Source organism: Elephantulus edwardii, unplaced genomic scaffold (genome assembly GCF_000299155.1).
Source record: "Elephantulus edwardii isolate Elephantulus edwardi_28Jun2011 unplaced genomic scaffold, EleEdw1.0 scaffold00252, whole genome shotgun sequence".
Taxonomy (NCBI): domain Eukaryota; kingdom Metazoa; phylum Chordata; class Mammalia; order Macroscelidea; family Macroscelididae; genus Elephantulus; species Elephantulus edwardii.
In genome coordinates, this window is record NW_006400002.1 from 3,117,920 (window position 1) to 3,130,367 (window position 12,448).

At 44.8% G+C, this 12,448-nt stretch overlaps 1 protein-coding gene across 1 annotated transcript; it reads right to left on the minus strand.

Annotated features, from left to right (window-relative positions):
- Nucleotides 1-9: 9 nt before the first annotated feature.
- LOC102851650 (glutathione S-transferase Mu 1-like) lies at nt 10-7,705 on the minus strand. The gene is made up of 8 exons (XM_006899318.1): nt 7,670-7,705; nt 7,274-7,349; nt 6,813-6,877; nt 6,468-6,549; nt 6,265-6,365; nt 5,367-5,462; nt 5,169-5,279; nt 10-99 (listed from the first exon to the last, which is right to left on the minus strand). The coding sequence occupies exons 1-8, from the start codon at nt 7,703-7,705 to the stop codon at nt 10-12; spliced, it is 657 nt and encodes a 218-aa protein (XP_006899380.1).
- Between the last annotated feature and the right edge of the window lie 4,743 nt (nt 7,706-12,448).

The window sequence follows — 12,448 nt, forward strand, 5'->3', positions numbered from 1 at the left end:
GCACACAGCCTAATTATTGCCCCATAGGGCCTTTTTTCCAAAAAGAGGTCGTGGGAGGAACTTGCTGGACTTCATGTAGGCAGAAATCTTATCCAGGCCCTGAGGGAGAAAAGGAAAGCCGGAACTCAGGCCCGCTTAAACTCTAATGAAAAAGAATGTGTTAGGTTTTTTTGGCTCAATTTTTTCTTCAATCTCTTTTCTTAAAAAGTGTCCACAAAGGAAGGGCCTCTGACAAATGCTAGGTATCTATCAGAGACTCAACAGTGGGTTAGAAATTTTCCCAGGCAATGCTTCAAAGTAGATTACACTCTTGTCATTTATCTGAAGGGAAATAGGTGCACAGAAATTACAGACCTGTTCACCAAGCCAGTCTTGGAACCAATGTGGACTCCACCTGACTGTCTCTCCACAGTCCTGGCTCCTTCTGTTGCACTTTCTCCCCTCCCTGCTCCCACAAGACATTTTGCTTCCAATGAAATGAATGGTTCCTTTTTCACAAAGAGACCCCTGGTTCATGATCACTTTCTTGAAGGGGGTCTAGTGGAATTCTGGTGTCTAGTCTGCAGGGAGTCGCATTGTCAACCCCAAGGCAGTGCCTCTCTGACAGTCTGCTGCAACGAATGAGTGAAGCAGCACAAAGAAGCTCAGAACGTGTTACTACAGACTGATATTCCAGAACGACGCAGATGAAGTCTGGATGACGTTTCTCTGGGGTGGTTGGACTAGCAGGCCAGGCTCTAATTATTTCATTTGCAGGAGTTGAGTTAGCTTCTCAGCCTGGTAACTGAGTCCAATCCTGCTGTGCCCAATCTATCTCACCTCTAACTACAGACTCACCTATATAAGGAGACAAGGTTGTATGAAACTCAAGTGTGTTACGGACTATCTAGCAGGAGAGAGGATCTGCAAAGGATTCAAATACCTCTAGACCTTTCTAGACCCAGTGGGATAAAGCTTTGAAAGACTGTAGGCCCTTTCATAGTCATCTTAGCTCCTCTGTGTCATCCCCAAGGTACTTAGAATGAACCAGAACCAGGAAATGATGAGAATTAGCGAGGAAAGGCAACCTCTTGGTGGGGAAAGTAAAGAAACAAGACCTTTAGTCTGACTGCCTCAAATTCTCAACTCTAATAAAGCCGACTGGGCTGCTCTCCAACCAACTGGCCATGTGGACTGGATGGCTGGCTGTGAAGTGGGGCCCAGGTTGTGTCTGCTTTAATGCAGTTGGCACCTAACATCCCACCACTGTCTACAGCTACAGTTATCCCAGCACACTGAGCTGGTGAGGGCAGACTCTGCATGCCTCCCTGGGCCTCACCCACAGAAGGCCACCAGTGAGCCTGAGTTAAAATCGATTTACTGACATCCCAGTGTCTGCAGCATCCTCCAGCATCAGTAGGCCCAGGTTCCTGGAGAACTCCCAGTGCCTAGGTCACCGCCTGCATCAAGGAGCTTCAGCAGGCAGGGACCTGGGTCAAAAAGATGCATTCCATCCCTGATGATGGATTCCTGCTGGCACTGAGTCTCCCGTCTCAGCTCCCTTTCCTCTCCATTTGTCTCCAGTGAGATCAAAGCTATTAAAGGGCACACTGGAGGGGAACTTCTCTTCCATTTGATTAGGGCTGTCACGGGATTAAGGACAGCTGCATTCTACTGTTCCTGTAACTGGTCTATCAAACAATGAAGCATCAGTATTTCACATTATATCATTACACATAGTATTCTGGGGGACACAGATAAACATATGGCAATCCCAGACATGGAAAAACATTAGACAATGAAGCAGGAGAGAGCAAAAATAGGGCAAAACGCCACTCCATCATGTTATGTGCCACTGAGTTGCTTGCGACTCAAAGCGACCCTTTGTACAGCAGCTCTGAACACTTCCTTGTCCTGAGCCAGTCTCATTTATTCTGACACACCAAACCCCATTGCCCTAGTTGCTGTATCAATCCATCACAACCTGTGTCTTTCTCTCCTGTGCTGTCCCTCTACCCTTCTGAGCATGATGTCTTTCTACAAGGACTGGTCCCTCTGGGCCACATGCCCACAGTATGTAAGATAGAGCTTCAAAATCTTAGCCTCCAAGGAGAAACTTAGTTTCACCCTCTCCAAGACATACCTATTTCTTTTCTTAGTAATCCATGGTGTGTTTAAGACTCTTCTCCAGCACCACAACGCAAAAGCATCAATTCTTGTGTCATCCTTAGTCATTGTCCAGCTCTCTGAAGCAAAGACCAGGGCCTGGATCAGGCACACCTGATGTCTCTAGACTGACATTGTTCCTTTTCAGCACTCTAGAGAGGTCCCTGACAGCATATTTTCTGAATGCAATTCATCTTTTGATTTCTTGACTGCTGGGGAAGACCTGAACCACTTGCTGCAGAAGATCAAGGACTGTAGCCTTCAATATAGATCCAAGCTCAACACCAAGACAAAGATGCTCACCACATAGCTAATTGGTGGTGTCATAGTGGATGGTGAAGAGATTATGACTTAATAGCTTTGGTTTCCTTGGGTCCACAATCAACACTCTTGGTACCAGCAGAAAATCAAGAGATAAATTGCACTGGGAAAGTCAGCCATCAGGGACGTCTCTGGAGTACTGAAGAGCAATGACATCAGTCTGGAAACTAAAGTGTTCCTGGTCCAGGCCATAGTCTTTGCAATTGCTTGCTATGTGTCAGACAGCTGGACAATGACTAGGAATGATAGAACTGATGCCTTTGAGCTGTGGTGCTGGAGAAAAATATTGAATTTATCATGGACTACAAAGAGAACAAACAGGTTTGTCATTGAGAGGGTGAAGTCAGGCTGCTCCTTGGAGGCAAGGATTCTGAGGCTCTGTCTGACATACTTTGACCATGTTTCAAGGAAGGTCCAGTCCTTGGAGAGGGACATCATGCTTGGAAGGATGGAGGGATGGAGAAAGAGGCAGACTATTAATAAAACAGATTGATACAGTGACTGGGGTGATGAGGGTAGGTGTGTCAGAGATAGTAAAGTTTGGACATGATAGAGGTTTCAGGACTGTTGTACATAAGGTCACGATAGAGTCACAAGCTAAATGACAGCATATAACAATAGTGTTACAAGTGCTGATTGTGGAGCCAAGCAAGCTGAAATTGTTAACCACAATCTCTTCTCCATCTATCATGGTGCTGCCAACTGGCCTAGTGGTGAGAATCTTTGTCTTGATGTTGAGCTTTGATCCATATTAAAGACTATAGTCCTTGACCTTTTGCAGCAAGCACTTCAGGTCTTCAGTTTCATCAAGCGAGGTTATGTCATCTGCATTATCAGGTTGATGAGGGTTTCTCCAATTTTGTTGCCACATTGCTCTTCAAAGCCCTGCTTCCAAAATTATCTGTTCTGCACATAGATTGAAAAGGTATGGAGACAGGATACATCCCGGACACACTCCTTTCCTGACTTTGAACCATGTGGTATTTCCCTGCTCTGTTCTGAGGACTACTTCCTTGTCCAAGTTTCGCATAAGCACAATCAAGTGTTCCGGGATTCCCACTCTCAAGGTTAGTCACAATTTGTTGTGATCCACACAGTCAAATGCCTTTGCACAGTCAATGAAACACAGACATTCTTCTGGTACTCTTTGCTTTCTGCCAAGATCCATCTGACATTGGCAATAACATCTCTAGTGCTGTTAAACACAGCTTGTACTTCTGGTAGTTCTCTTTGATTGTACTGTTCCAGTCATTTCTGGATAATCTTCAGCAAGATTTTGCTCGTGTGTGATATTAGTAATATTGTTCAATAATTTCCGTACTCTGTTGGGTATGGACCCCTTCCAGTCAGCTGACCAAGTAGTTGTCCTCCAGATTTCTTGGCTCATCTTGGTGAGCACATCAAGGGCATCATGTGTTTGCTGAAATACCTCCATAGGTATTCCATCAATTCCTGGGGCTTTTTTTTTTTTTCCCCCAAGTCCTTCAGACCAGCCTGAACTTCCTCCTTCATCACCAGTGTCTCTTTTGAGTGATTGGTTTGATTTTTTTTAACATTCTTCTGTGTTGGCCCACTCTACCATAGATAGCACAAAATACTTCAAAGGGGTACCAGCAAAATTCTCAAATCCCAGCACCTCCACAGACCTTGGAACTTCAGGGCTCCCCTAGACATTGGTCACATTGTTCTAAGCTTTCCAGAGATCAAATATGTTGTTTGTGTCTCAGGAACTTACTATCAATCCTCCCATGTCTGTCCTACAAGTTCTGGCTCCATGCACACATAAGGTCTACATATTCCTACTTTCTTCAGTTGTGAACCTTAAGAAGGGTCTTAGCCTCCCTTTCATTGCTGGGGGGGGGGGCGGGGTAGACAGCTTCTGTCTACAGAGGCTGACAGGGAGCCAGCATAGCCTATGCTGGCTTTGTGCCCATCATGGATTAAATTGCGCCCCCTCACCCAATATGTGTCCACTTGGCTATGTAGTGATTCTCAGGTTTATGTAATTATCCTACATGTTGTTTATCCTAACCTACATATTAATGACACAGGAATAGAGGCAGTTCTGTAAGGACATAATCATCCCCTAAGGTGATTTTTTATATAATTAGCCAATTAGCCATAAATGGATTAGGTGAGATGCAACACAATAAGGTGATAGCACCACCTGGAGAAAAAGGAGCTACTCTGGGGTGTGGTTACATTACATTCTGTCCTAAAAGAGATGAAAGGAGAAAGAAAAGGGGTGAGTCCAGGGAAAGGTTGGCTTCGGTAGCACCAAGAAAGAAGTCCTGGGAGTGGAGACTATCCTTTGCACTCAGGTTCCTACTTTGAGAAATTCCTAAGGCAAAGAGACACGAAGAAAGCAAGCCATTCGCTGGATTCTAACTCCTGGGTTCTTAACTATCAGAGAAAGCACTTCTGTTTTTCTAAAGCCCTCTACCTGTATATCTCTGCTACAGCAACACTCGAAAAGTAAGAGTTACCTAGAGCAAATTCTTCTCTCTCCTCAGCCTCAGTTCCGCATCTATAAAGTATACTTGTACTAACGTTAAGAAAATTAATCAGTCCTAACATAAAATGTTTAGCATAAATTCTGACACTCTATGAGTACTAGTTATTATAACTTCTAAAGGAGGAGAGCATTATGGTGGAGAGACAAGGAAACAAAGACAAAATAAAACAGGGATCAGGGGCTTCACCTCAAAGCGGGCCATGAAGTCCTTCAGGTTTGGGAAGGCATCCAGGCACTTAGGCTCAAAGATCCGGTTCATGTCAAGGACGTCATAAGCAAGGAAGTCGACGAAGGTGATCTGCAGAAAGCCCAGCGGAATCAGTAAGACGCTCTGACAGCTGGGAGGAATCACAGGTCCATGTCACCCATCTCCTTCCACTTTTACCTTGTCCCCTGAAAACCACAGTCGATTCCCCAAGAACTGCGAGTAGAGCTTCAGCTTATCAGGCAGCCCCTCCAGGTATGGTGGCTTCAGCTTCTCCTGGAGTAGAAAACAGCTGTCACCACATGAAGACCCAACTCCCTGGACAGAGAAACGGCACTCCCACTACTGGGGTGATGTGTGAGCCTGTAGCCTCCACAGAACGTTCCTACGGCAGTCTCTAGGCTTCCATTGAATCCAACCTCCATTTTCTAGACTCCTACTATATACCAGCGCCATCTCCCAGAGGCTCAGGAAGGCAGAGAAGAAACTAAGAATGGTTTGAGTCCATCACCACTGATCTCCATCAGCCCCTCTACCAGTCACATGTGGAGTGCTGGGAGCTGCTGGTGAGGGTGGGACTCATGTAATAGAACAAGAACTACAAGAGCTCAGAGAAAGAAGACAATGTTCTGGCTGGCTATGCGGCCCAGGAATTCAGAGGACATGTGAGTAGTTTCCTGGAAGATAAGGAGAATTTGAGAGGGAGGAGAGACAGGAGGACATTCCTGCAGAAACAGATTATAGTAACATGAAATGGCCAATAATCAGGATTATATGAGAATCCGGTGATTAGCAAGGGAAAGAAATTAAATACCCAGTTTAAGAATTTAATTTCCACATGGGAAAGTGTAGAGTTTATCCTAAAATTTGAGAGAATCTATTATGAGTTTTCATTTGATGATATTTAGAGTTATAAAAGTGATTCTATTAAAAAAAAAAAAAGTTATTCTACCAGCAATAAAGGTTGAATCCCAGGCTCTAAGGAATTCAAATGTCACATGGGACCACTGCTAATAACAGTGCAAAATCTCAGCTCCTAATCCAATCTGAGTCATGGCCAAGTTCGTCACAAACTCACAAAATCAAGGCTGTAGCACACTCTGATCAGTTCCAGGCGGGTGTCCGTAACCTGGTTCTCCAAGATGTCCACTCGGATCTTTTCCTCTTCTGTCTCTCCACCTGCAGCCCATATATGAAGCACAGCCTCAATATCTCCACTCAGACCAACAAGGTAATAGCCACCTGGCCTCTTATGATCCCACACCTGCCCACCCCACTCACACAGGTTGTATTTGCGGGCAAGGTAGCGCATGATGGCGTTGCTCTGCGTGATCTTGTGAGCCCCATCCAGGAGGTAGGGCAGCTGCAAGGGAAACCAGGCAGGCCCGTTACATCACCACTCTCCCCAGCACCCCTTCTTCTGAGGACAGAGGGCTGAGATGCGGCACACTCAGGGCCTGGATGATACTACATAAGCACAGATTATGGAACACAGAACACCATGGAAAGACCGTGGAAGAAGCTGAAATGACAGGTGGAGCAGAAGGCACTGAACCTACAACCTCCAGGCTGAGGAGAGGAGATGGAGGGAGAGACCCCCTTCAAGGCCCCACACCCAGAACCTACATTAGGAAAGTCCAGGCCCAGCTTGAATTTTTCATTCAGCCACTGGCTTCTGTCATAGTCAGGAGCTGTTGTAGAAAAGATGGAATAAGAACAAACTTTTCAGGGTTCAAGATAGTTCTCCACATACAGTTCCAAACAAGACCCCCTGAGACAGGTAGTTCTGGAATCTGCAGAACCTCAAAGTCTCACATTCCCAGAAGGAGAAAGGCTTTAGCAAACTCTAAGGGGTACTGCATTATAATCACTGATAAAGGGTTGGGCAGCAGTTCCCTCCCAGCATCCTGAACTGGCAGGCCAGGGTTTGCACAGACCAAAGAGAAGAGAGCAAAGGGCAGTTCTCAGATGCAGCCACTGGATTGTCTGTGGAGGCCCTGCCCAGGTGGCAACAGGTGCCCAGGGGCACAGGCTGCTTGTTAGTAAATCAGCATTAGATGACAGGGGGCCACACAAGGGTACCATACCGTCCCCCAACTTGTACTTCTTTTCTTCATACTTTGAATCTGTGTATTCCAGGATCAGGCGGATGGCATGAGCCAGCTGGGAGAGATAGTGCAGGGAGAGTTAGAGATGGAGGGGCCCTGACAGCCTGACTTTACCTCCTCCCTCCGGGTAAACCAGTGTCACCCACACCCGAGAGAGGTAGGGGAGAAAACTCCACAGAACCCCCTCTGGAGGGCTCTCACTAAGCCTAACCTTCCACCCCATCGAGCCCCCAACTACCCGCCTTGAAAGGCCAGGCTGCAAAGGGACTCAGCTCCAGCCCTGGGATGAATCTTCTCCTAGATCAGGGCCTCTGGGGTGCTCAGCATTTCCTCAACACACCCCTGTCCCACCAGAACTGATGGACCCTTGCTCACCCCGCGGATGTCCCAGTAACCCAGAGTCATAACCATATTGTAGGTTTCCGTTGACTGAGCCACCTAGCCTCCAGAAAGATGAAGTGTAAATTTATCAGACTGCGAAGAGAAGGGAAGAGAGGAGAGAGACCAGGGATCTGCCCTGGTCCGTACATATCTTATCCCTTCTACCTGGCCCCACCCCCTCATCCCTCATCCCCAATCCTGGATTTCCCTACTCCCGCCTTTACTGCAGACACCTGATCCTCTCCACGCCTCCTCCACTGAGTTCTGGGATCCTGGCCCAGAAAGCAGTGGGGAATCAATTCCTTTTCTTCAACTGGCCCTGAAGATGCTGGTCGCTAAAGTTTGTATGCACAAACTCGCAAGGCTCCTGGGCTAGATTGTCAGAGTTGGCTGGTCCCGTCAGCTGCTTCCTCTGCCCGCATTCAACAGCTGTTCCTCGTCCCAGGCAGGGATCCACAGTATGCTTAGGAGACAAAAACCTAAAGGCAGAAAGAGGGATGCTAATTCTCTCCCTTTTCCCCAGGACTGTGCACAGCCTTCGTTTTGCTCCTTCACTCTGAGGCTCAGGCTGCCAGAGTCATGCCCTATACATAGTACAAAATTCTACAAACTGAACTGGCCAGCCTCCACAGGGTACAAAGAATAGGAGCTGTGGTTTCTGAGTTTGCCCACCACAGACTGTTAAGGACCTTGTCCGATGTTACTCATCTGGCAAAGGGTTAGAAGGGCCAGCTGTAAATTCATCAATTACCAATTCATCCCCACTTGTGAAACTCAAGCCAAGAATCAGATCTTAAAAACAAAGGCTGCGTAGTGGAGTGGACTTGAGGGGAGTGATTGTATAACAATGAAAGAATTTTTCTTTCACTTTTCAAATAGAAGAGTGAACTGTGGTGGGGATGGGGAAGGTTGGGCAGGGAAAAGTGCAACAATGAATGAATGGAAATCCAAAGGCTCTGTAAACTTTCATTAAAATTAATTAATAAAAAAATTATTAATTAAAAAATGTATCTACATATCTGAGGTGGTGATGGTTTTTTATTGCCTTTGAGTCAAGCACAACTCATAGTGACCCTATGAACAAAAGGCCTAAAGCCCCTCTCTGAAGTACAACACAGAAATGTCTACATGAACCCTGTGCTGACCCCAATAGTAACATCAAAATGCTGGTCACAGAGGGCATGTGAGCAAAGGCAGAGAGAGGGTCTCCTCAGAGGGGCCAGATCTCTGTCCTGCTGCTGAGGAAGGACAGAGAGTGGAGGACTTAACACAAAACCACAAGAATGTTCACAGAACCAGTGTCACAGGGACACCAGAGTCCCCTCCTCACACAGGAAGGGACATACCCAGGGCCATGGATTCGAGCCCTAGATGAGAACTCCCTGAGCCTATTTCCTTACTAACAATGGGAGATAGAACTCAGGTGCCTATGAGGTCTCTCTAACTCGTGTGGTCCTCAAAGCAATACTTGACCAGCTTGCTTTTCTATTTGAAGCCAGAAGAATATTCCAAAACTCAGGTAATGTGAAAGAATTTAATGAGTGGTTGGTTTTCTTTTGTTGCAGGAATAAATAGATCTATGAAAATAGTTAAGATAAACTTTAAAAAGAAACTGGTTTACACTCAATGAAGTTCTAATGCATAATACAATAAGGATGAACCTTGAATACATTATACTGAGTGAAATAAGGCAGATGAACATTTTAAAAGGAACAAACTTTCTTTTTTCCATTTATATAAACCAAACGCATGAGGACAGCAAGTAAGTTAATGGTTACCACGGATAGGACTGGGTAATAAAGAGTTACTGTTTAATGGGTACTGACTTGCTGTGTGAGGTGATGGAAAAGTTTTGGAAAAGAATAATATTATGGTTGCACAATTTGTGGGTGTGATACTATCCTCCCAAAATACATGTTGTAATTCCTAAGCAGAGTCACAGACTGGTTCGTTCTAGCTCCAACTCTGACCACTCCAAGAGACTCCTAGATGAAGGGAGAGGAACACAGGAGTAAAACTCAAAATCCTAGAAACGACCACGCTCACTGGTCTGTTAGAGACTGGTAATACCACCCAGGTGTTGTCTTCAGTCACTCCAGCGCCCGAGGGTATTCTCAATTAAGTTGCTTCATGACTAAACCCTTCTGAGAGCACTCAATATTATCTTTATGCAAGGCGCTTCCTAGCTTTGAAATTCTCCACTGTCTCTGTCAGTTAACAGTACACACTGCTGACAAGTGGATTCAGACTCAAAACAACACTACAGAACAAAGTTTTCCAAACAGCAGACTGGCCACAACTTCCACAGAGCCAGACAGCACCAAACCACCAATCTGCCACTTAGTAGCCAAATGCTATAACCACTGCACCATCGGGCTCCACAGTTAACATTAAAACAAAAGTAAATCCTCTGCCATCTAGCTGATTCTGGCTCATGGAAACTTTGCACTGGATTTCTGAGACTCTTGAGACTTTACAGGAGATGACTGATCTCTTTTTCATGCTGAGTGGTTGATGAATTCAAACTCTTGATTTCTCAGTTAGCTGAAGAATGGGGAAGTAACAGCAGAGTATTTCTTATATTTTGTCACCCAAAATTACAAGTTTCTGTCAGGGTTGATTTTGTTTGTTTGTTTGTTTCCAAAACATTCCAAATCTGTGGACTATCCCATAAAACTGCCATTAGAACTGTAGTAGTCACATAGAACTAGCGCATCTACCATTACCATGAATACTAATGGGATTGGGGGAGAGGGTAGTTTGCCAGCTGACAGAATTGACAACAATTCTTTAACACAGCTGAGCTGAATCTACTTTCCTTAATGTAAGGACAAATTCAGGTCTATGGTTATTGTCGTTGTTGTTGTGTACCGTAGAGTCAAAATCGACCCATAGCTGACCATAGGTGTGTTTTCAGAGGCAGTTAATCAAGCGTGTAGATTGCCCATCCTTCTCCCGTGGAGCAGCTGGTGGAATTAGAACCAGATGCCTTTGAGATTGTGGTGCAGTTTCTTGCCATGGTAGCATTTTTAAATTTAAGCAATAAAATTAGATCAGGACCATCCGAGAGGATTTCTAACAAAATCACTTGTTGTTGTCATGTACGGTGGAGTCGGAGCCAACCCATAGCTGACCCTCCAGCAGGTTTTCAGAGGCAGTAAGTCGCACAGGAGGAAACTGATCATCTTTCTCCCGTGGAGCAACTGGTGGATTCAAACTATATACCTTAATGATTGCAGCACAGCTTCTCACCAATAGGACACCAGAGATCATTTAAGAGTACAAAATAAAGCACTGATAGGTTTTGAGTTTTGTTTGGTTGGTTTTTGCTGTTGTTGTTGTTGTTGTTGTTGTTGTTGTTTTTTAAAAAAGCACTGATAAAAATATTCGGTGGGAAATTGTTTTAATTAATTTTTAATGTTATTTTATTAACTTTTTATGATGATTTGATAAATTTTGGTTCAACCATTTCTACACGTTGTGTTTTGTGACATTGATTACAATTCCCACATTGTAAAAGCACTCTTTCCACTTCCTTGACTTCTTGCTTCCTTCCGTCCATTTTCTTTTCCTATTCTTTCTGGCCTGCCGAGGTTTAGTCCTGAACTAATGCTGCCCTTTTCATCATGTATGGCTGATTGTTCTAAGGAGCGTGTATTCCTCCCTGCTATTATTTACCACTTTATAGACAAGTCTGTTGTTTGGTTAATCATTGAATCACAGGAGTCATTTCATTCCAGGCTTGAAGGATGACTATAGGCCATAGCCTGGTTCCATCAGACTCTATCAGACCAAAATCTGATCTTTTTTATGATTTTGAGTTTTGTTCCACATTTTTCTCCCATTCTATCAATGAGCTTACATTGTGACCTCTTTCAGGATGGCCAGCATGGATGATATTGTTATTGTTACATATCATTGAGTCAACTATGACTCGTAACAATCCTATGAAAACTGCTTTGAAACTTACTGTAGCCTGAGCCAACCGCATCATCTCTGACACACCTGAACCCATTGCCAGAGTCATTGTGCTGATCAGAGTTGTCTTCTTCTGCACTGACCCTCTGCCCTTCCAAGCATGATGTCCTTCTCCCCATGCTACAAAAATCCTTGCCTCCAAGGAGCAACCTGGCCTCACTTTCTCCAGGACAGGTTTGTTCTCTTAGCAGTCCATGGTATGCGTGTTCAATCCTCTTCTCCAGCACCATACCTCAAAGGCATCAGTTCTTCTTCTACCATCCTTAGTCATTTCCCGACTCTCAGATGCAAATCAAACAGCTGAGAAGACCATGGCCTGGATCAGGTACAACTTAGTCTCTAGACTGACATTGTTCTTTGGAATTCCAGAGAGGAGCTGTGGTGTTGGAAAAGAGCACTGAACATCCCATGGACAACCAAGAGAATGAACAAATATGTCTTGGAGAGAGTGCAGCTGGAGTGCTCACATATTTTGGACATGTTGCTAGAAGGTGTTATTTCTTGGAGAGGGACATGATGTTGGGAAGGGTGAAGAGCCTGAAGGAGAGGAAGACCCTCAACCAGGTGGATTGACACGGTGACTGCTGCAATGGGCTGTTGTGTGTCAGAAAGTGTGAGGATGGCACAAGATAGAACAAGGTTCAGATCTTTTGTTCATATCTTTTGTCACTATGGTCGTGCTCAACTCAATGGCATCTAACAACAGTAACTATCTTTGTAATCATCTTTTGCTTTCTCCATAGATGATATCTTTAATATCCTACAGCTTATCTAGTTTCATTAATTAGTGTTTGG

What these genes read in the sequence shown, in the direction of transcription:
- LOC102851650 (XM_006899318.1), bottom strand. Translation starts at nt 7,705, where the DNA reads ATGGTTATGACTCTGGGTTACTGGGACATCCGCGGG. An exon ending in TGGGCCTGGACTTTCCTAAT is followed by an intron (nt 6,550 to 6,812) that starts GTAGGTTCTGGG and finishes TTTCCCTTGCAG; the next exon opens with CTGCCCTACCTCCTGGATGG. An exon ending in TGTGGTTTTCAGGGGACAAG is followed by an intron (nt 5,280 to 5,366) that starts GTAAAAGTGGAA and finishes GGCTTTCTGCAG; the next exon opens with ATCACCTTCGTCGACTTCCT.